The sequence below is a fragment of the Meriones unguiculatus genome, chromosome 11 (genome assembly GCF_030254825.1).
Source record: "Meriones unguiculatus strain TT.TT164.6M chromosome 11, Bangor_MerUng_6.1, whole genome shotgun sequence".
NCBI lineage: Eukaryota > Metazoa > Chordata > Mammalia > Rodentia > Muridae > Meriones > Meriones unguiculatus.
In genome coordinates, this window is record NC_083359.1 from 61,491,468 (window position 1) to 61,512,703 (window position 21,236).

The 21,236-nt window shown below is 36.5% G+C and overlaps 1 protein-coding gene across 2 annotated transcripts in view; it reads left to right on the forward strand.

The window, feature by feature from the left end:
• The window catches only part of Kcnt2 (potassium sodium-activated channel subfamily T member 2), a 383,380-nt gene that overhangs the window by 237,568 nt on the left and 124,576 nt on the right, over positions 1-21,236 (forward strand). For both annotated transcript variants that reach the window (XM_060364407.1, XM_060364409.1), the window contains exon 14: positions 15,606-15,714. In XM_060364407.1, the coding sequence (XP_060220390.1) occupies positions 15,606-15,714 (109 nt within the window). The remainder of the gene's footprint in view (positions 1-15,605; positions 15,715-21,236) is intronic.

Below are 21,236 nucleotides of genomic sequence, written 5' to 3' on the forward strand. Positions count from 1 at the left end.
TGATATCTATTCTCATTAGAAAAAAATGGAGGTTTCATAGCTCTCCATCCACTCAGACTTTGAAGCAGAATGTAATGAGCAAAAAAATACGTGAAACATTTTATAATGCATACTTTTCTGTTTCTGTTTATAATAAGCTTTTTTACTCTGTAAAATAAAATGAATAACTTTGTCTTTGTCTTGACTCTGTTTATGTTTTTACTTAATTTGCCATTTCTGAAAGATTTTTGATTTCTGTAATCAAAATCCAGAACTCGGTTTGTTTAGTTAGTGTTTCTGTTTACTGCTTTCCAATGAACTGTTACCTAGCAACCATATGGGTAAAGAATGTAGTTTTTAAGTCATACAAGAGCACAGAAAATGGAATGATTCAGGAATTTAAAGACATTATCTACCTTATTAAATCTTACTTGTCATAATTGAAAATAGCTACTGATACTTTTTTAGCGGTGGTCTATAGACATCTTTAGCTAATTACTCAAAAAGATGTCACCCATTCCTGGTGCTGGAAGTTTTATTAGAAGACAAGATGTCTAGTTATGGCATTGTTTCCCCATTATATGGTGACTACATTTAAATTACATTTATATATATCTTTCAAAGCTACAGTATATCAGTCTTAGGAAGCTACAGTAGTAGGATCAAGTAAGTTTCCATATGACTTTTTGAAGGCACTGTAGTATTAATTGTCCTTCCTCATATTCATCTTTTTACCCTGGCTTTTCATTCCTCTCCTCATATTCTAGCTTGCCTTTTCTCTCTTTATAACACTATATTATATTTATTCTTCTTTTGATGATTCACTACTTCATCTATTTTAGCTACTTACCTTTTGCAGTTATTCAGAGTGAAATACACATTCAAAACTTTAAGAGCTGACATCCACAAATAAGAGAAATCACGCAATATTTGATTTTCAGGATCTAACTTACCTCACGCAGAATGAGTGATTTTAACTCTATCCTTTCACCAGCAAATTTGACCGTTTCATTTTATGTAACAGTTGGGTATTATTCCATTTTGCAAATATAGCACACTTGGATTTCCATTTATTAGTTGATAGAGATCTAGGGGGTTTCCATTCTGTTTTTTATGGACAGACAGTAATGACCATGGACGAATAAGTCCTTTGGGTGCTCAAGAATGATATAGCTGGATTTGTAGAAGATCAATTTTCAGGTTTTTGAGAAAGCTCTATGTAGATTTGCACAGTGACTGACCTGTTCGTACTCCCACCAGCTGGGAGTGTTTTATGATATACTCAGAAACTCCACATAATTTGCTAATTTGTTTTCGTGTTGTCCAGTGTTTTTCATTTTTATGTTTTCTAGATTTAACCTCTAACAGGTTTATAACTGTTTTTTTTTTCATTCTGTAGGCTGATTCTGTGCTTGAATTGTGGTGTCCATTTCTGTACAGAAAGAAGCTTCTTAACTTCATGAAGTTCCTTTAATTAATTGTAGATTACCTTTGTTTTGGGTGCCTTGTTCACACAGTCCTTTCTTGTGCCACTGAATTGAAGCATATTTCATTCTCTTCTGTCAGATTCAGTTTCCCATCGAGGTCTTAGCTATATTCAGAGTTGAGTTTTGTGCATGGAGATATATATGATTCCATTTCCATTTGTCTACATGCAACCATCATTTTAACTACCACTGTTTATTGGAGATTCTGTCTTTTCTCCAGTGTGTATATTTGGCTTCTTTGTCAAAACTCCATAGCTGGTGTGGAGTTAGGTCTGGGAATTCAACGCAATTCCACTGATCACTGTGTCTGTTTTTATGTGTATACCCTGCTGGTTTTATTATTCCAGCTCTGTAATACAACTTGAAGTCTAGGATGATGTTATCTCTAGCATTTCTTTTATTTTTCAGGATTGTTATAACTATCTTGCTTTCTTTTCCACATGAAATTAAAGATTTTACTAGGGTACCCACTTGGATACTAAACTACCATGGGCTACATCTGAGCAGGGGTTCTAGGTTATATCCATACATGGTCCTTGGTTGGAGATACAGCCTCACAAAAGACCCTTGTGCCCAGGGAAATAAGGACTATTTCTGACATGAACTCAATGGCTGATTCTTTGACACCCCCCCACACACACACACACCTGAAAGAGGAGCAGCTCTGCTAGGCCACAGAGGAGGACTTTTCAGCCAGGCCTGAAGATACCTGATAAGCTATGGTCAGATGAATGGGGAGGAGGTCCTCCCCTATCAGCAGACTTGGAAAGGGGTAGGGAGAAGATGAGTGGGGGAGGAAGGGTGGAATTGGGAGGGAATGAGGGAGCAGGATACAGTTGGGATACAAAGTTAATAAATTGTAACTAATATTAAAAAAATAAAAATTTATTTAAAAAAGAAATCAAAGATTTTTTTCATTTTCCATAAAGAACTCTGTTAGAATATTGATGGAGTGACATTAGGTTGCTTTTGTTAGGATAGCCATTTTCACAATATTAATTTCTACTGGTTCACTGGCAGTGTTACTCCTCAAATTATTTCACAAAATATAAACAAAAGGAGTATTTATGAAACCACTGTTACCTTGCTACAAAAGCCAAACAATATACAACTAAAAATGTAAAGGCAAATACCCGTTATGTATATAGATGTAAAATTTCTCAATAAAATACTTGGAAACTGAATGAAGACACATAAAAAGTGTATCATAAAAAGTGAAAACACATAAAAAAATGAAAACACATAAAAAGTGATTTCATTGGTTTCATCTCAGAGATGCAGGGATGGTTCAACATCTTTAAAGCTAACCTACCACATAAGCAGACTAAAAGAGAAAAACTACATGATCATTTCATTAGATGATGAAAGTGCTTTTAGCAAAAATCTAAAATCTTTTTGTGATAAAAGTACCTGAGAGGTCAAAGGTACGAGGGATATATGTCAACATAGTAGATGTAATTTACAGCAAATCCAAAGTTAATATCACTTTAAATGGAGAGAAACTCACAGTGTTTCCACTAAAATCAGGAAGAGAATCACCTATATCTCTTCAATATAATACTTGAATTTTCATCCTGAACAATAAGAGAGCTAAATGAGACACAAGTAGGAAGGGAAGAAAAAATACAAATAGAAAAAGAAGATGTCAAAGTATCCCCATCAGTAGATTATGAAGTATCCCCAGAGCTCCACTGGATGCTTCTAAAGCTTATAAACACATTCAACAAAATACATGATACATAATTAATATAGAAAGTAAGTAGCCTTAATATATACAAATGATGCTTCCTTTACATAAAAAGACTCAGGAAGAAAGCAGGGAAACAACACCTTTCTCAAGAGCCTCAAAATATCTCAGACTAAGTCTAAATAAACAATATAAATACTTGTATAATATAAACTTTAAAGAAGTTTAATAAAACTCCAGTTTATGGAAGGATAGACCATGCTTATGTAACAGTAATTATAGAATTTAAATGATTTTATAAATAAGACATATTTCAGTATAATTCTTCAATATTTCACATTAAAAAGAAAATGATAAAAAAAACTTAATTTGTTACTACCATCTTAAATTGTATTCTTTCAAAATTGGTGCAGCATTTGAGATAATCATTCTTCACAGTCTGATGCCATTCTTTCCGTGCTGGTGAGTTTTTTATCCCTGTAACCTGTGCCAGAGATAGCCAGGTGATACAAAGACTAACTTACAGTTTCAGCTGAAGTCCAAATTTTTGATCATCCAAGAATCCAGACTCTGAGATTCTTACTCATTGCTCATGTATGACAAATGCATCACATCCCCATGAGATGGATGCTATGCCCAACTCTATTCTAGGATGCCTGGTTAATTAAGCATATCTCCCAATAATTTGGCACTTAAATATTAGTACATTTGCTGATTGACCCATTATGATTGACCCATACATGTGACCAACCAAACATAGTAACTGAATAAAATGAGTTTTTGGACAGAGAATAAATAGGAAACTCACAGTAGACATTCACTCACAGCATGCCCTGTGAATGCTTACTATGCATCTAAAAACCTTCTTAAGCCTCAGATATCCACTTCCTGGTGCCCTGTCCATCTTTTCCTTTAGGTGGTAATATGTCTTCCATGGTATCCTCTGACACATATTTGTGGGAAGGCAACACAGTCCTTGGACTTGATCCTTATACAGCTTTAACAATATGATCAATATATCTTAAAGGGTGGCCTCCAAAAGGCTTTAAATGGGAAGCATTTTCAGAAGCTCTCTTTTTCATTTTTCTGCATCCAGTTCTGTGGATATTTGATTTGATTTCTGAGCTCAAGTAAAGTCCTACTTAAGATAATTCTATCTCTGCTGGAAGATAATTGATTATTATCTTAGAGTAAATATATTCTGTACTGAAATCAGCAAGGTTATCTTGTCATGCAATTCATGATATGGTTCATAGGCATCATAGGTGGGTAAGACTGTTTATCTGCTTCCTATATTTAGATGTTTCCATGGTTGCATGGTGCTATTTTTTTTCACCATGAAAGCCAATCTTCAGGAAGGGGCCTTTCAGGTCAGTTCCAGTGCATGGGTCTCTGAGTCCTTTGTGAAGTACATGGTATCTTCAGCAATAGAAATATTCTTTCCACCTGTGGGTTGTAATCAAATATGACAATAGGGTGTATGTTTGGGAAGTCTTCCAGACTGCTGTGGCCAACAATTCAAAAGAATGTTTCTCATGTCTGGTATTGGGGTTTTGGTTAGGTGGTCTTTGCCTCCTGGAGCAAACCCTGTGCCCAGGTGAGTGTAGTTCGTACATGAAATTACATATGTTATGGGACTTTTTAAAGTAAATAATTAATATTTGTTATGATCTTTCTTTTACTTTTTCAGACACCCTTATTGTTAATTTATCCACATCCCTTCTCCTGTATTTCCCTCCTTCTTGCCCAATAAAGAGCTCCCCTTATTTAGGCTTCTGCATAGAGGCCAGAGATCAGTCTTGGATGTGCTTCTCAGAAAGCTGTCCACCTTGGTTTTTATGCAGCTAAAGTCATCTTAATGGTCTGAAATTTGCCAAATGGCTAGGGTTTACAGGGCAGAAGGCACACTGACCCTCCTGTGTCTGCTTTCAGGTCCTAGGTTTAAATGTGTGAATCACTACATCAGGCTTTTCCCCCCTGTAGACTCTGGCTATTGAAACTAGTTCTTCATGCTTGTAAAGCAATCACTCAACCAAATGAGCTATAGTCCCTGCCCAGCTTTCATGAGTTTTAGTGAAGCTAACAGAAACAACACAGAAAACAACAGATTATCTGCAACCTTTATTTTCCCACCTTCTTCCTAATCACTTCCATCTATTTGACTGAGAAAACAGAGCTATAGTAAGAACAACATAGCATTCATAAATCTCCTCAGAGACTGCCCAGCCTGGATTCAGCCCCATATGTTCTTCCTTTTCTTCTGGTGTTAGAGATGAACATTTTTAGCTACCATATGACAGGGAAGGTGCACAGGGATGGTACATTATGTTAGGAAGCTTTTCTAAGTTCTCACTGTTGCTGAGTGATATGCTGAGGATTTTGTATACTTGTTTTAGAACTTATGAGAACCCATTTGACAGATGCAGAAGCCTAAACCACGAGAATAGTGTTGACAATGGAAGAGTGTCATCCTGCCCAGTGTGTTAGCTGGCAATTACAACCATTCCCAAGCTCTTAAAATTTGCCCAGTGTGATGGGGGAACTGAACTTTTATTTTTATTATAGCTGCATGTTACTCATGAACAGGAATTGGGCAACAGGAACTCAGTAAGTTAACAGGTTTCAGAACACAGATGACTAAAAACCCATTGGGAAGCCACTGCCTTAGCCCAGGACAGTAAATCTGAGTTTTATTCATGTATAGTAATTCTCCAATCTATCGTGTGTGTGTGTGTGTGTGTGTGTGTGTGTGTGTGTGTGTGTGTTTATGTGTGTATGAAAAATGCAGTTTCTTTGTGATGCCTGTGTGCAGGGGTGTGGAGGCTAGAGAGCATAACTCTTATTCTTTGTCTTAGGTAGAGTCCCTCATTGAACTTGATGGCCACTGTTTTGGAGAGAATGGCTAGTTGCTGAGCTCTCAGAATCTCTGACTGAACATGGGAACCACAGACACTTAGAGAGAGCCTGGCTGGTTTGTTTGGTATTTAGATTTTTTGTTTGTTTGTTTATGTGCTTGGATTTGGGCTTAGGCTAACATGGTTTCATAACCAGCTCTTTTACCCACTGAGCCATGTCCCCAGATCCCTCAGTATGAAAAAAAAAATCTTTAAAAAAGTTTTTGTAGTTGTAAATTTTTTCCCACATATAAATGAATAAACACCATATTTGCCTTTGGGTCTGGATTATCCACTGAAGGTGTTTTTTTTTTTTGTTGTTGTTTTGTTTTGTTTTTATAATTCCAGATGATTTCATGATTTCTGTTTAAAGGATAAGTGATACTCCATTGTGTAAATGTAACACATTTTCTTTGTCCATTACTCTGACCTGGGGCGTCTAGACTGTTCCCAATACCTGGCTATTATATTAAAGTAAGAGTGAACAAAGCTGAACAAATATCTATGTGGTGGTGCAGTGTCCTTTGGGTATATGTCCAAGAGTGCTATAGGTGAATATTGGGTAGATCAGTTCCCCTTCCTGATGCACCACAGCATTAATTTCCATAAAGGCTCTACAAGTCTGGAGTCCTACCAGCACTGCACGAATGTTTCCCTGTCTCCAGATCCTTACCACATGACACATCACATGTCTTATTGATCCTAACATTTCTTGCTGCTGTAAAATGAAATCTCAAAGCAGTATTGATTTACAATTCCCTGATGACTAAGGATGCTTAACACTTATTCAAGTCTTTCCTGGCCATTTTAAATCCTCTTGACAATTCCTCTATTTAGATCTGTGCCCCATTTTGTTTGAGTTTTTTTCTGTATATCGAGTTTTTTGTATTCATTTTGAATTTGGATTTTGGCCCACTACTGTATGAATAGTTGTTACAAATCATTTCCCATTCTGTAGGCTGCCACTAGGAATGATGGTGTCTGTTGCATACAAAACTTTTCAGTTTCATGAGGTCCTTTTTATTAATTGTTTATCTTAGTGACTGTGTTAATGGTGATCTGTTCAGAAAATGTCCTGTGTCATTGAGTTAAGGCTATTCTCCTCTTTTCTTCTACCAGGGTGAGCGTATCTGGTTTTAAGCTGAAGTCTTTGTTCCATTTTGAGTTGAGTTTTATACAGGATGAAATATTTGGCTCTCTTTGCATAGAGAGAGTAGGGTTGGGGTACAGATGCATCTTCATAAGAGGGAAACAAAGTTGAAAGTTTTGAATGGATTGGGTGGTTCTGAAACAGAAAGATCAAATGGAGAGGGTTAGGGAAGAGGTGATGAGAGAGGGAATATTGTGATAGCTCAAAACAATGGCAATTTGAGGGATACTATGGAGACTTAATGTAATAGAAAATTTCCTAAAATGTATACATATATGAAGGTGATCTAAATGAAATAGACAAATAATAGGAGATATGGAGAATAAAGAGCCTCAACTGGACCTTTCTGTTCACCAAATAAAGCTTTCAGGACTGAGATGGATTATATATAATTGAGATGGCAGAAGGAACCCCACGTGAACTCCCAAGCAACCCAAGCTGTTCCCAAACTATAGGTTACCCTCTACAAACTGTTGACCAGGCCCCACTGCTGAAGACAGCTCATTGAAAAGGGTCAAGTTGAACTTGTGCCTACATAGACCCCTACATCTTAGTGTCTTTGGTACAGGAATGTACTTTGCAAGCTACCAAAACAGAAACAAAATCACCAAGCCAGCTACAAACCCTTTGATCTGCAATGATGTCCTACAAAATATATGCTAATACAACAGTAGCAAAAAGCTTGTGGCAGTAGACAAAAAATACCTGAATTAACTTAAGTCCCACCACAAGAGATGGAACCCATAACAAACACTGTCTGGGTAACCAAGAATCTCAGAGCTAGATTACAGTAAAACCAAATACTACTGTTAGAAATATTTTATGTTTATGGTTGTGAGCCTAGCCTTTAACGGCTGAGCCATCTCTCAAGTTACCAACACATTTCTCTATAGACCTTGAAAGAACAATTTTCAACTTCACATTGAAAAAGTAAAAAAAAAATCCAGAATTGCCAAAACGATCCTGTACAACAACAGATCTTCTGGAGGTCTCTCTATCCCTGATCTCAAGCTTTAGGACAGAGCAATAGAAATAAAGACTGCAGGGTACAGGCATAGAAACAGAATGGTGGCTCAAAGGAATCAAATAGAAGACCCAGAAATAAACCCACACACCTAGGGATACTTGATTTTTGACAAAGAAACCAAAACCATACAATAGAAAAAAGACAGCATCTTTAACAAATGGTACTTGTCTAACTGGATGTCTACATGTAGAAAAATGCAAATAGATCCATATTTATCACCCTGCACAAAACTAAAGTCCAAGTGGATCAAAGACCTCATCATAAAACCAGACACACTAAATCTGTTAGAAGAAAAAGTGGGAAAGAGCCTTGAACTCATTGGCACAGGAGTCAACATCCTGAACAGAACACCAACAGCACAGGCTCTAGGAGCAACAATCAATAAATGGTATCTTATGAAACTGAAAAGCTTCTGTAAAGCAAAAGACACTGTCATCAGAACAAAATGACAGCCTACAGATTGAGAAAAGATCTTCACCAACCCTAAATCTGACAGAGGACTAATATCCAGAATGTATAAAGAACTCAAGAAGTTAAAAAGCAGCAAACCAAGTAATCCAATTTAAAAAATGGGGTACAGAGCTAAACTGAGAATTCTCTGTACAGGAACATCAAATGGCAGAGAAACTCTTAAAGAAATGTTCAATGTCCTTAGTCATCAGGAAAATGCAAATCAAAAAGACCCTGAGATTTCAGCTTACACACACCAGAATGGCTAAGATAAAAAACTCAAGTGACAACACATGCTGAAGAGGATGTGGAGAAAGGAGAACCCTCCTCCATTCCTGGTAGGAATGTAAACTTGTACAACCACTTTGGAAATCAATATGATGCTTTCTCAGACAATTAGGAATAGTGCTTCCTCAAGATCCAGCTATACTACTCCTAGGAATATATCCAACATGTACTCAAGTATACAACAAAAGTATTCAACCATGTTTGTAGCAACTTTATTCGTAATAGCCAGAAGCTAGAAACAAACCAGATATCCATCAATGGAGGAATGGATACAGAAATTGTTGTACATTTACACAATGGAATACTGCTTAGCAACTAAAAACAAGGAAATCATGAAATTTGCAGGCAAATGGTGAGATCTAGAAAAGATCATCCTGAGTGAAGTATCCCAGAAGCAGAAAGATACACATGGTATACAATCACTTATAAGTGGATATTAGACATATAATATAGGATAAACCTTCTAAAATCTATACACCTAAAGAAGCTAAGCAAGAAGGAGGACTGTAGGTAAGATGAACAATCTTCAGTCAGATAGGCAAATGGGATGGACATCAGAACAGGAAGAAAACAGAGAACAGGACAGGAGTCTATGACAGAGGGCCTCTGAAAGACTCTACCTAATAGGGTATCAAAGCAGATGCTGAGACTCATAGCCAAACTTTGGTGAGAGTGCAGTTAATCTTATAAAAGAAGGGGGAGATAAAAAGACCTTGGGGGGGCACTGGAGCTCCACAAGGAGACCAACAGAACCTAGAAATCTGGGCCCAGGGTATTTTCTGAGACTGGTACTAAGAACCATGCCTGATAACCTAGAACCCCTGCACAGATGTAGCCCATGGCAGCTCAGTGTCCAAGTGGGTTCCCTATTAAGGGAAACAGGGACTGTCTCTGACATTAACTTAGTGGCTGTCTCTTTGATCATCTCCCCCTGATTGGTCAGCAGCCTTACCAGGCCACAGAGGAAGATGATTCAGCCAGTTCTGATGAGACCTGAAGAGCTAGGGTCAGAGGGGAAGGGAGGGGAACTGATAAGGGGAACCTCCCTTTTCAGTGGACTTGGAGAGGGGCATGGGAAATGATGAGGGTGGGAGTGAGATAAGAAGGGAATAAGGGAGGAGACTACATTTGGGATACAAAGTGAATAAACTGTAATTGATATTTAAAAAAATAAAAAAGAAATATTTTATAGGGGCTTAAAATGATTCCTAATGACACTGTGCCATACTAACAAATTAGTGCCTTGCTCAACCATCATCAGAGAATCTTCCTTCTGCAACAAATGGGCACAATAAGTTCTCACCTTCAGACATTACCAAGAGAGTGAGAGACCATGGAACACTCACCCCTAAATAGGATGTGTCCATCAAATTCCTTCCTTTGTTGCTTAGGAAACTGAGGAACAGGAGGAGGAAAGAGTATGAGAGCCAGGGGGAATGGAGGACACCAAGGAAGCAATGCCCTCTAAATCAACAAAATCAATACCCATGAACTCACAGAGACTGATTCAGCACACAGAGATCATGCATGTGTCTGCTCCTGATAGGAGCCTAGAGCTGAAAGGAGAAGTGGACACATCCCCCACCCCAAACTCGAAAGCAGTTTGTCAATATCCAAGTGATCAACACTTGCAAATTAAAGTGTAATCTTCCAAAAAAGTTTCCCTGGAGGAAATAAACTACTCTAAAGTATAAGTTGCATTCCCAGTAGTAAGTAAATGGCTAACTGAAAAAACAAACAAACAAACAAACAAACAAACAAAAAGCCTCAAATGTATCTTGGGAGGTTCCTTGTCTCATAATGTCATGTCAGAACTATTCCTGTTCAAAAAAAATTCTTAGTATTATATTTATATACTTTGTCTTCTTTCTTTTTACCTGGAGGTCCTTTTTATATATATTATGGCTTACTGTTTAATGTATTTATGGGATTCTTTTTTTTTTTGTTCTTCTCAATGCAGTTTATTCAGGAACCTTGAACAATCTTCTGACCCTGGGGAAAGCCAGCCCACAGCTTAAATAGCCTCTGGGTAGCCAACCCCAGCGTGCCACGTGGGCAATGCAGATAGGTCCACATACATGGAAGCAAGCCAGATCCTCAGCCTTCGCCAAATATGGAGTTGTTTGTGACAGAGAGCACTCACCATCGGGAAGGTGGAAGGCAGAAACCAGCTCCATCTTTAGGGTGTGGTATTATGCAGCTCTCTACAGTTCCCCCTTTTTGTTGTAGACGCATCAGGCAAGAGTAGAGGTCTGATCTCTGATATTAGAAATAAATTGGGACTTTGTACTGATGTTCATTTAGGTGTCATCCACCCAAAGAGCATCAGACCCATCTGATACCTTTTTCTCAGAGGCGGGACCTGGGGCATCAACCCGCATGCAATCAGACATGCTCTTCTCCGGGTCGAAAGCGGCTGACCCTGAGTGCAGTGCTTAGCCTCGCATCCTGAGTGTAACATTTTAGCTTTTTATGGTAGCCAACCATGCTTGGGGAGACTGTCCTGCTTCAATGGCTGTAAAGGTCTGAATGATCATGGCTGCATTACGCTGTTATGAGACTCTAATCTTGCATATACACCACAGGCAAACCAAGGAGACCAACACCAGAAGGCCTGCTAATGCTCCCATGCCTGCCCATTCCTTCAGATGATTCATGGCTGCAGCAATCCATGATGATAATCCTGTGGCTAGTCCTGCGTCCACTCTGGTAGAATTTGCCGTAATAATGGCCACTCTCAGCTGCTCCATCATAGTATCAAATTCTTCAGTCCAATTACCTAAAATATAGCTAGACAATTGTTTAGACAGATTTGCAGCACGGGAAAAAGTCTCATTATGGGATTCTTGAGTGTGTGAACAAGTGGGTGTCTGATTCTTCTGCCTTCTTTTGGGCTCTTTTCCTTCTGTGGATTTGTTTTGCTCTATTCCACTGTGTTGGGTTTGGTTTTATCTTATTTTATTTTATCCCTTAAATGGATATTTGTTTTCTAAGGAGAGAAAGGGATTCTGTGGATCAGGGTGGATGGGGAAATGAGGAGGAACTGGAAGGAGTAGAGAAAAGAGAAATTGTATTCAAGATGTATCATATGAGAAATATCTTTTGAATAAGAAGAAAAATCTTTTTATTTAGACAAGGTCCATTATTTAGCCCTGTCTGTCCTGGAGTTCACAGTGACTCTTCTACCTCTGCTTCTCAAGTGCTGGTAGTAAAGTCATGCACCACAACACTGTTCTCATTTAAAGGTGGGGAAATATAACTGCCATAAAATCATTTGGTGTTAGTCCCTGTACTGAACTGCCATGAAGTAATTAAATGTCTTAATTTTCCACTTAACTTTAAGTATCCCCACATCTAACACAGAAATAAAGGTGTTCGAGAACAGGTTGTTCCCTACTTCCATTCTACAGTGACCAGCAGATTGAACATGCTGTCATTTTAAAAGCCTGAAAAGGAACACTGAATTCTGCTACTTGACCCTGGGGATTTGAAGGTGTCCAAACCTATACTGTGGGCACAAATGCCCAGGGACAATGAGTTAGGGTGTAGAACCAACAATCTGACTGTCGTACATTGGTAAATGAGGGTCAGAGAGTAGACTGATAGAGTGCTGTCAGTGTCTTTTTGTGTTTGTTTGTTTGTTTAATTTAATTTTCATTTTTGGGGTAGTGAAGTTCAATCCCTTGACTTTGAACACATTAGGCAAAAACTGCTATTTAACTTTTTCTGTACATATCTTAGCTAATTTAATTGAAGTTACAGCTTTGTGGTTAATATTTTAGTATCTTGATATTGAGGATGTATTCAGACTTTAAAGAGGAGGTCTATGGACAGTGCAATTTTACTTTACATGTTGCACTTTGTGGGTTGAGTTTTCACACTTGCCATTTCTGATAATCAATATTATTATCTAATTGGATCTTCTATTTTTACCTTTTACCTGTTTCTACCATCCACAGAGATTAAAGAGATCTTTTCTCATAAAAGTTCATGTCACTTTTTATCTGACATAGACTTCACAAGAAATATATGTTTTATTTGCCCAAAAAACTGATTTTAATTATGTCTTATATTATTATCATTATTATTTTATTGTGTGGGTTTACCCATTTTTTAGAAGACATCCATGAGATGTGCCTATGTATGAAGGTTTAGGGACAGCATTGTGGAGTCTGTTCTCTCATTCTATCTTTATGTAGGTTCTAGGATCAACCTGAAGTTTTCAGGCTTTCTTTGTTGAACCATGAACACTATTCAGTAAGCCATCTCACTAACCTTTCATGCCTTTTTGTACAATAAGTAATTTTAACACTTCTTTTAATGAAAAAGTACAGGTAAATATACATAAAAATGAAGCATGAGTTGTTCCATTGAAGCAAAATAAATAAGAAAAAAACAATATAAAGAGGAATGCTTGCATCAATTACCATACCAGAAATTGGTGGATAATAAATAATAATAAATAATGTTTGAAAAATCTTAAAGTAATAATAGTGAGTGACATGCTCAGCTAAATATAATAAAGTACATTTTAATTTACATGTAGTATTTTCCATAGATAATTCAGCATATAATGCTGAAGTTATAGAACATGATTACTTGCTTACTGTTTATGTATGGATATTAAAGGCAAATGTACTTTAAGCCTGAAGGTCTGATGGGTGCTACAAGGCCTCTTTCTGACAAAGAGTCATGTAAGGATTCTAATACATAGCTATAATAAAGAATAGCACAGCCATACAATTACCTCACAGCCATTTCCTGCAAATTTCTGGTAAGTGTTGGAAAAAGAAAGCCCACAATATGTCACTTTTAACTACTGAAGAAAAAACATGATGAGATATTTCCATAGCGTCACCTGTGCACTTCATTTTCAAGTTCTTCTATTTAAAGAAATATGTTTTATGTCTCTTAGCGAAAATTAATAACTGCATGTGATAGTGCATATGGTAATTGAACTTCTAAATTTTCTTTTATAGTTTGGATTTTTAAAAAGTCCTGTCTTAATTATGAAATATATATATATATATATATATATATATATATATACATTTTCTCAGATCATATGTTGCAAGTGTTAGTTTGAAATCATGGTCCTATATGCATTGCTAAGATGTGAGCCTAAACCAACTGCATTCTGCCTTTAGCAGCTTTGCTGTCATTCTCTCACAGATTAGACATGCACATTCAAAAATTATTTTGAGAAATATTGAGAGGGTGGTTTAAATACACTGTGCTTTTGCAAAAATTCTATATAGATCTCAACATTCAAATTGGAGATAGAATCTGCTCTCTCTTTGCAAAGCATTAAAAATCATTGCTGTGTATTTTGAAAGCCTTCCTCAACTACCATTTCAAAGGAGTGATAACTTAAAAGGGGAAGAGATGGAGAAAGAAAGCAGCTAAAGGGAGTGAAAAGGGATACAGAAAAGATTATTAGGAGATACTTCATATCTTTTAGACTAAATCATGACTAGTATAACTTTCTTACATACCATCTAAAAAAGAGAAATAAAAGCGAAATTTACACAAAATGTAAAAATTGAGCACATCATTTATGCTCAACCACGTCAACGGAAAGCCACCTGAGCAACATTTGCAGCAGGACAGTTGCTGTGTCATTTCTGAAGGGTTACCCACTGTTTTCTCTGCTTGTATTGCCTGGTGTTTATAATTTCTTCTTTTACAGTTTTTAAACTCACTAACAACTTTAATCCTCTTTTTTTTTCTTTAGCTAAAATTGTTGTTTCCTGTCCCAGAATGTATATAGTTCTTAGAACTTTACTAGGCTTTCAATTTCTAAAACCAGTGCTATGTACTTGGCATAGTGTTGCCTGCTTATAGATTAACAGTAGTTTATTTCCTCTTGTAAAACCATGATCTGCGTAGAAAATCAAATAACTGTCATATTAGGCCATCATCCCCGAATGGTAACAAGATTCTTAGGCTAAGCAGCTGTGTTCCCTGAAGATGTGACTGACATTTGTCCTTTGTCTTCTAGCACTCTTTTTCTTTTACGTCACTGAGTTTTAGGTGCCACTTGCTATGGTTCCTTGGACCCTCTCCACTTTTGAGTTTAGGAACTTTAGTTGACTTACAGTACACTTTCTGTTTCAATCTGTCTTGATATTAATTTTCAAGATTGTTAGCATGGCTCTGAGAGTAAAAAAACTTCTTACTTGTGTTAGCCAAATCGAATACCACATGTTATAATGATGTCGAAGAGTAATGCTTGTGGTTGTGTTTTTAGAGAATCAGTACTATTGTATTTGTAGTACTGAATGATAGCATCTAATAAGGAATTTACAAACCATCTGATACGTTTTACAGAGTGCATCTCAAGCCAGCTACTGCTTTCCTTGCAGAGAAGACATTTTCAGAATTTTACCAAAGTTCACTATTTTGTTAGGACAGAATTACAATTTGACCTCCAGGGCTCTCAGCCCAGTTATGAACTCATTCTTCAGCACTCTATCTTAGAAAATATGTTTCTGGGGATAGCATTGCTCCTGTTAAAATGACTCTAAAATGACTGTGTCCATACTGAGGCTTTTGCAGTTTCATTCATTGTTTTATTTTTCATATTTAAATATATTACTTTCAAAGGTAAATTATTCTAATTTACCTATTTTATTTTAAACAGATCATGTTGTTTGTGAAGAAGAGTTTAAATACGCCATGTTAGCTTTAAACTGTATATGCCCAGCAACATCTACACTCATAACACTACTGGTTCATACCTCTAGAGGGCAGTAAGTATATTTTTTCTTAAGATAATTTAATTGGTAGTTGTGTGATTTAAAGCTGTAGTAAGCCGAGATATACAACTAGATATGTGCCTACCTTTGATTTTGTTTACTTTCTCTACATCTGAAAGATATGAACTTCTTAAGAAGGCCAAGATAGTCTTGATCTTACTGGTTATTGTTCTTATAAATTAAAATGTAATATTTTTTATGATCTACATTCTAACTTTCAACATCATTTCCATGATTAATACTTTCATAGCAAATAAAATTTTACCAAATGGGTTTTTATCAGTAGTAATATTTTAAATAAATGTTATTGTTAAAGTTATTTTTATGAAAGTCTGTTCTGTTTCTCTCTTATCCCAGATATCATGCAAATAATTGAGACTTTATTATATTATTTGTTTATCAAGCTTCCCGGCACAATAACTGAGCAATAATAGAGTAATAGATTAACCTCTATTCTTTATTACTCTATTCTTAACCTTCTAAACTTTCTCCCAACATAAATCCCAGAGATACTTACACTTTGGAGCTTTCTCTGCTCAGCAGAATCTCTCCTGATGTCTCCTGAACCTCTAACCATGGCTGAATCCCATACTTCCTTTCTCTAACTCCTCTTCTCTGGGGGTTAGGAAATCCAGTACAGTCTCTCCCATGTCCAGTGATTGGCTGTAAGCTGGTTTACTGGTACATCAGTGGACATTTGGGAGCAGTACTTACACAACTTTCAGACACTAAATTCTCAGAACAAGTATTGTAACCAGATATGGGGGGGGTACAGAAATCAGCTGTTGAATTACACAATAACTTTATATCTACACTTTATGCTAAAAATTAATGTATATAATTGACCTCAAAGTTGTACTTTTCTAGCTTTTTATAGTAATATATAATGGAGTAAACCTTATTGTGTGCATTTCAAAGTAGATGGGAGAAGGCAATATCATTAGAACATTTTGATATTCTTTTGCATATTGCTATCATTTCAGATATAGAAAGTTTGTTTTGATTTGAACAATGAAAGAAAATTTGAGGAGACATTGCTTTAATTTTAGAACATAAATGCTGTGCTGCAATGTATATTACTTCATATTACTGACTTGGTATTGCAGGCAAAATGTTGATAATCTAATTAGATTCTACTGTGTGCTTTTGGTCAAGGTGGTTATTTTTGGGGGGAGGGCGTTGTATTGTTTTTTTTCCATAAGTTAAATGGTTGCTATTTAAGTGACCTACTAAACCAAATAGGTTAATGATGAGTAAAGATATTTCTGAGAATTTATGGTAAATAAGAGTCACTAACATGAAAACAGTAAATGTCCAGTGGCATTTTATAGTAGACTTCACTATCTTTTCTCTAAATAATTTTCCATTCTGCTATGATGATAAAGATCCCCCTGGAGCAATTTTCACAAATTCCTAAAAGAATTATTTCTGTTCTGTACAGTCACATGTGTTTAGTCTCCACAATGGAAGAAGGTAAAGAAGGCCTTTGTGAAATAGTTTGCTGTCAAGAAGTAGTCGGTAGTTTGATCTAATTTAAAAAACAGGAAAATCATTTAAATGTTAATTAATTGAATAGAGAAATAATGAAGTGTATCCATTATTTTCTGTATTAGCTTTTTTGAGTTTTACAACTATAATGCTGAAAATTTAGTCCAACTTTACTGATGTTCATAAAAAGTAAAATTCACTGATACCATTTAATGGCTGTAATAAGTGATAAAATGCACTTATCTTGTGCAGCTTCTGTTGTGTCTTGTTGTTTTGAGGCAGCACTTTACAGTGTACCTGACAATATAGCCCAATGAAGTTTTGCTTAGTAAAAAACATTTATCACATAACTAGTTATTTCCATTCAAAAAGGAGAACTGTAAAATTCTTTTTACTGTGTAAAATTCAACCATAAATTTCTTTATGGAATCACCACTGAGTTTTAATTTTCAGGCCAGGGAGTTCTCTGAGATGATTAAAGTTTAGCATTTGGTTATAGTCACATTATCTGTAGTCAGCATCTTTTTAAATTAGAGATACTGTACAGAAGCTTAACTATTGATTAACAATTTCCCTGCACCCTTTCAGCCCTGACCAGCCACTAACCTATCCTGTTTATGCTGGTTTTTCAGTTCTAGACCCTTCAGTGTGCCCTGTATTGCTGGCCTGGCTTCCGTCACATAGAGCCACATTTCCAAAGCCCATCTACACTGTGACAACAATGACTGGTGTGCTTAAATCTGATGTTGTCCCCGCACAGGAAAGACCACCTTTTGTTTTTCCACATAACACAGGGTCAGCATACAGGTTGCTTCCAACACTGTGACAGATGCTGGAGTTACTGCTATGTGTTGCCTTCATTCATGTGGGATTTTAAATCTAAGAGTAGAAGTGCTAGATCATATGGCCACTGTGTTTATAATTTACTCGACGCTGTCAGAATATTTATAAATAGCGTATGGTATTTTGAGTTTTACTAGCGATGTATCAGGGCTCCAATTTCATCACAGTTTCTTCAGTACTTTGTCTTCCTTTTGCTTCCAGCTATTATAGGTGGGTGTGAAGATGCCTCACTGTGTCTTTAGCTTGCATTTACTCATGGATAACTATGTTGCATTCAATAATTTTATGTGCTTTCAGCATGTAATAAAATATAATTACATATATCCTTGAAGAAAGACTTGGTGCATAATGGACAATTACTATAGGAAAATTACTATAGGAGAGAAATATTCAAGATATATATATATATATAATATAGAAAAATCTTGAAATATTGACTTAGAAATGCTTAGAAATATTAACTACATGCCTTTAATTTGTGAGCATGGTGTGTGTGTGTGTGTGTGTGTGTGTGTGTGTATGTGTGTCTGTATGCATGGAAATGTACATTTGGAGGTCAGAGGAAAACTCATGCCTGTCAGTTCTCTCCTCCCATTGTATGGTTACTAGGTATTCAACTGGGGTTTTCAGGCTTAGCAGCAGTGACCAGCATCCACAAAGCCATCTTACTACCCCCTAAGACTTATACTTTACTAAATATTATCAATTCATATGTTCAAAAGAAATGGCAGCACTGAAATCATGAGAGTACATATTACTCTGTTTTATGAGTATACATGTATCAAAGTCAATATAAAATTACCACACGCAATCTAAAAAATTCTGCATGAAGCAACTATCTTTTCAGGGGAAATAAAATTCCATAATCAAGGAAGTTTGAGAAATACTAGGTTAAAAGTTTGTTTTTAATTGTTATTCTTGTCTGTTTACTTGAAGCAATTTTGGTTTGCCAAAAAAAGTGCAAAAATTAGCATAAGCAGTTCCACGTACTATTTTCAGTGCTTTAAGTAATTAATATTTATACTTCTTTTTAGTTACAGTGTACTTCTCAAATGAGGGCTTAGCATTAGTACAATTGTATCATCCAGGTTATCTGCCCTATTTGAGTTGTATATTAAGATTATTTTACTGGTCTTTTGTCCTACAAAATATACTGTCATATATTATATAAGTACAGCTTACTTATTCCCAGCCTTTTCTAATATGTGACACTTCCTATGAGTGAAATTGGAGCCAGTCTAATCACTTGTTTTTTATGAACAGATGGAAAAGATAGACAGCTGTATAGATGTGCAGCTGCATATGTCTGTGACAATATATTACATGAGATTTTGCCCAGTGTTTCAAGAGAGCCGAGTAGCAGTGACTTCCCGCTAGGAACAACCATAGCTTGTTTCTCATATATTGTTCTGAAGTAAAGGGAATGGAATATCAATTAAGGACCGGTGGAGGAAAAACAGGATGTGGACCGAGAAACTCTGAGGGCGGAAGCAAGGACTTGCGTGGTATAATGGGTCAAGAAAATGGTGCAAGGTCCAAACTAAATGTCTCTTAATGGAGCTAAAATGTAGGTAACAAAAAAGTATTTTAAATTGTGAAATAAAGTAAATACCAAGAATTTACACTGATATATTAAAAACTTAAGGAAGGAAATTTACATCATTATTTCCAAAGGATTCTGATATTAAGTATAAAAGAATGAAAATATGAAGCTAACCTCAGGAAAATATCATGTGAATATTGTCCTTTTACAAATGTGTGCTAAGAGGAGTGGGTGAAAATTAGAGGAGAAACAGAACGACAGTGTTTTTCACATGACTCTCCCAGATCTTTATTACCTAGCTGCCCCCATTTAAAACTTGCAATTTTACAGGAGAAACCTGACAAACACACCTTAAGCAAGCAATTACTTCAAACATCACCAAGAAAAAGATCTCAGACATATCATGGCCCCTCACAGGATTCACAAAAGATCCAGCTTAGTTTCTTAAGTTTTGTTTTATTTTGTTTTGTTTTCTTTCTGCAAACACTTTTTCCCTTATGAGTAGAGAGCAGAAAAAAATCTACATAGAAAGCATGCACACTGATAGACTGCAAAATGTCACAGTAGTGAAAGAAGCAAACGCTGATGATTTTATATTCAACCATTTTATACAGGTTAATTTGGAAAAACTTTAAATACTTGTGATGCTCTGTGTTGACTGGGGGAGTTCGCTCAGTGAAATATTTCAGAAAATATTTATCTGGAGAAAACACACACCAAAGCAAAATGGAAGCAAACGATGCTTGCTATGCCTTGCTTTGGGGAGACTCTGTGCTATGCTGGGCAGAATCTGCCATCCCCTGTGCATATTACCCAAGCACCCACACATTCGCTATGTTTAAACACCCATGAGGAAAAAAAAGGAAAACCCAGTGTTTTGTCTCCAGGAAAAGGCCCAAGGAAACCCACCAGGGAGTGAAGAAAAGGAGGGGAATTCAGAAAATGAGTGAGAGGCTTTATATTTTCCTGAGCTTGGTGCAGAGAGCCCAGGGAATCAGCTGCTATGTGGGTGGAACACAAAGTTTCTCAAAAGTAATAGGGATTATAATTACCATCCTGACTGCCAGAAAGGAAAGGAAGAAAAGGGTGGGAGAGCATGCTCAAAGGGACTATCTTTAGCTCCATAGGAAGGTTCACACTCCAAACTGTGACAGAAGACTATATTTTCCAATCTGGAAAATCTAGTTCAGTGTTTAGAATAGAGTACCAGCGACAGTGTGGGGTACTCTGACTTAACTTTAAAGTCACACACACACACACACGTTCATACAAACGTCCACACACATGCATACACACACACACACACCCTAAATTTTGAATATGTTTGGTTTGAGTGTATCTGCTAATTTAAATCAATATATATATATATTTAAGCTGAACTTTATATACTAGAAAGGTAGCTAAGCTGCTAGAGAGCTTGCTTAGCATTCAGGGACCCCTGGGCTCTATACACAACAACACATTTAAAACAAACTGTCACCAAATTGGTGTGCATCTGCAATCCCAACATTCCTATGAGAGAGGTAAGAGGAAGTTCAAGGTCATCTTTGGCTACGTAACAACTTTGAAGCTAGTGTTGGCACTATGAGACCTTGCCTCAAAATAAAAACGTGATATAGCTTTAAAAAAAAATTATCTCATG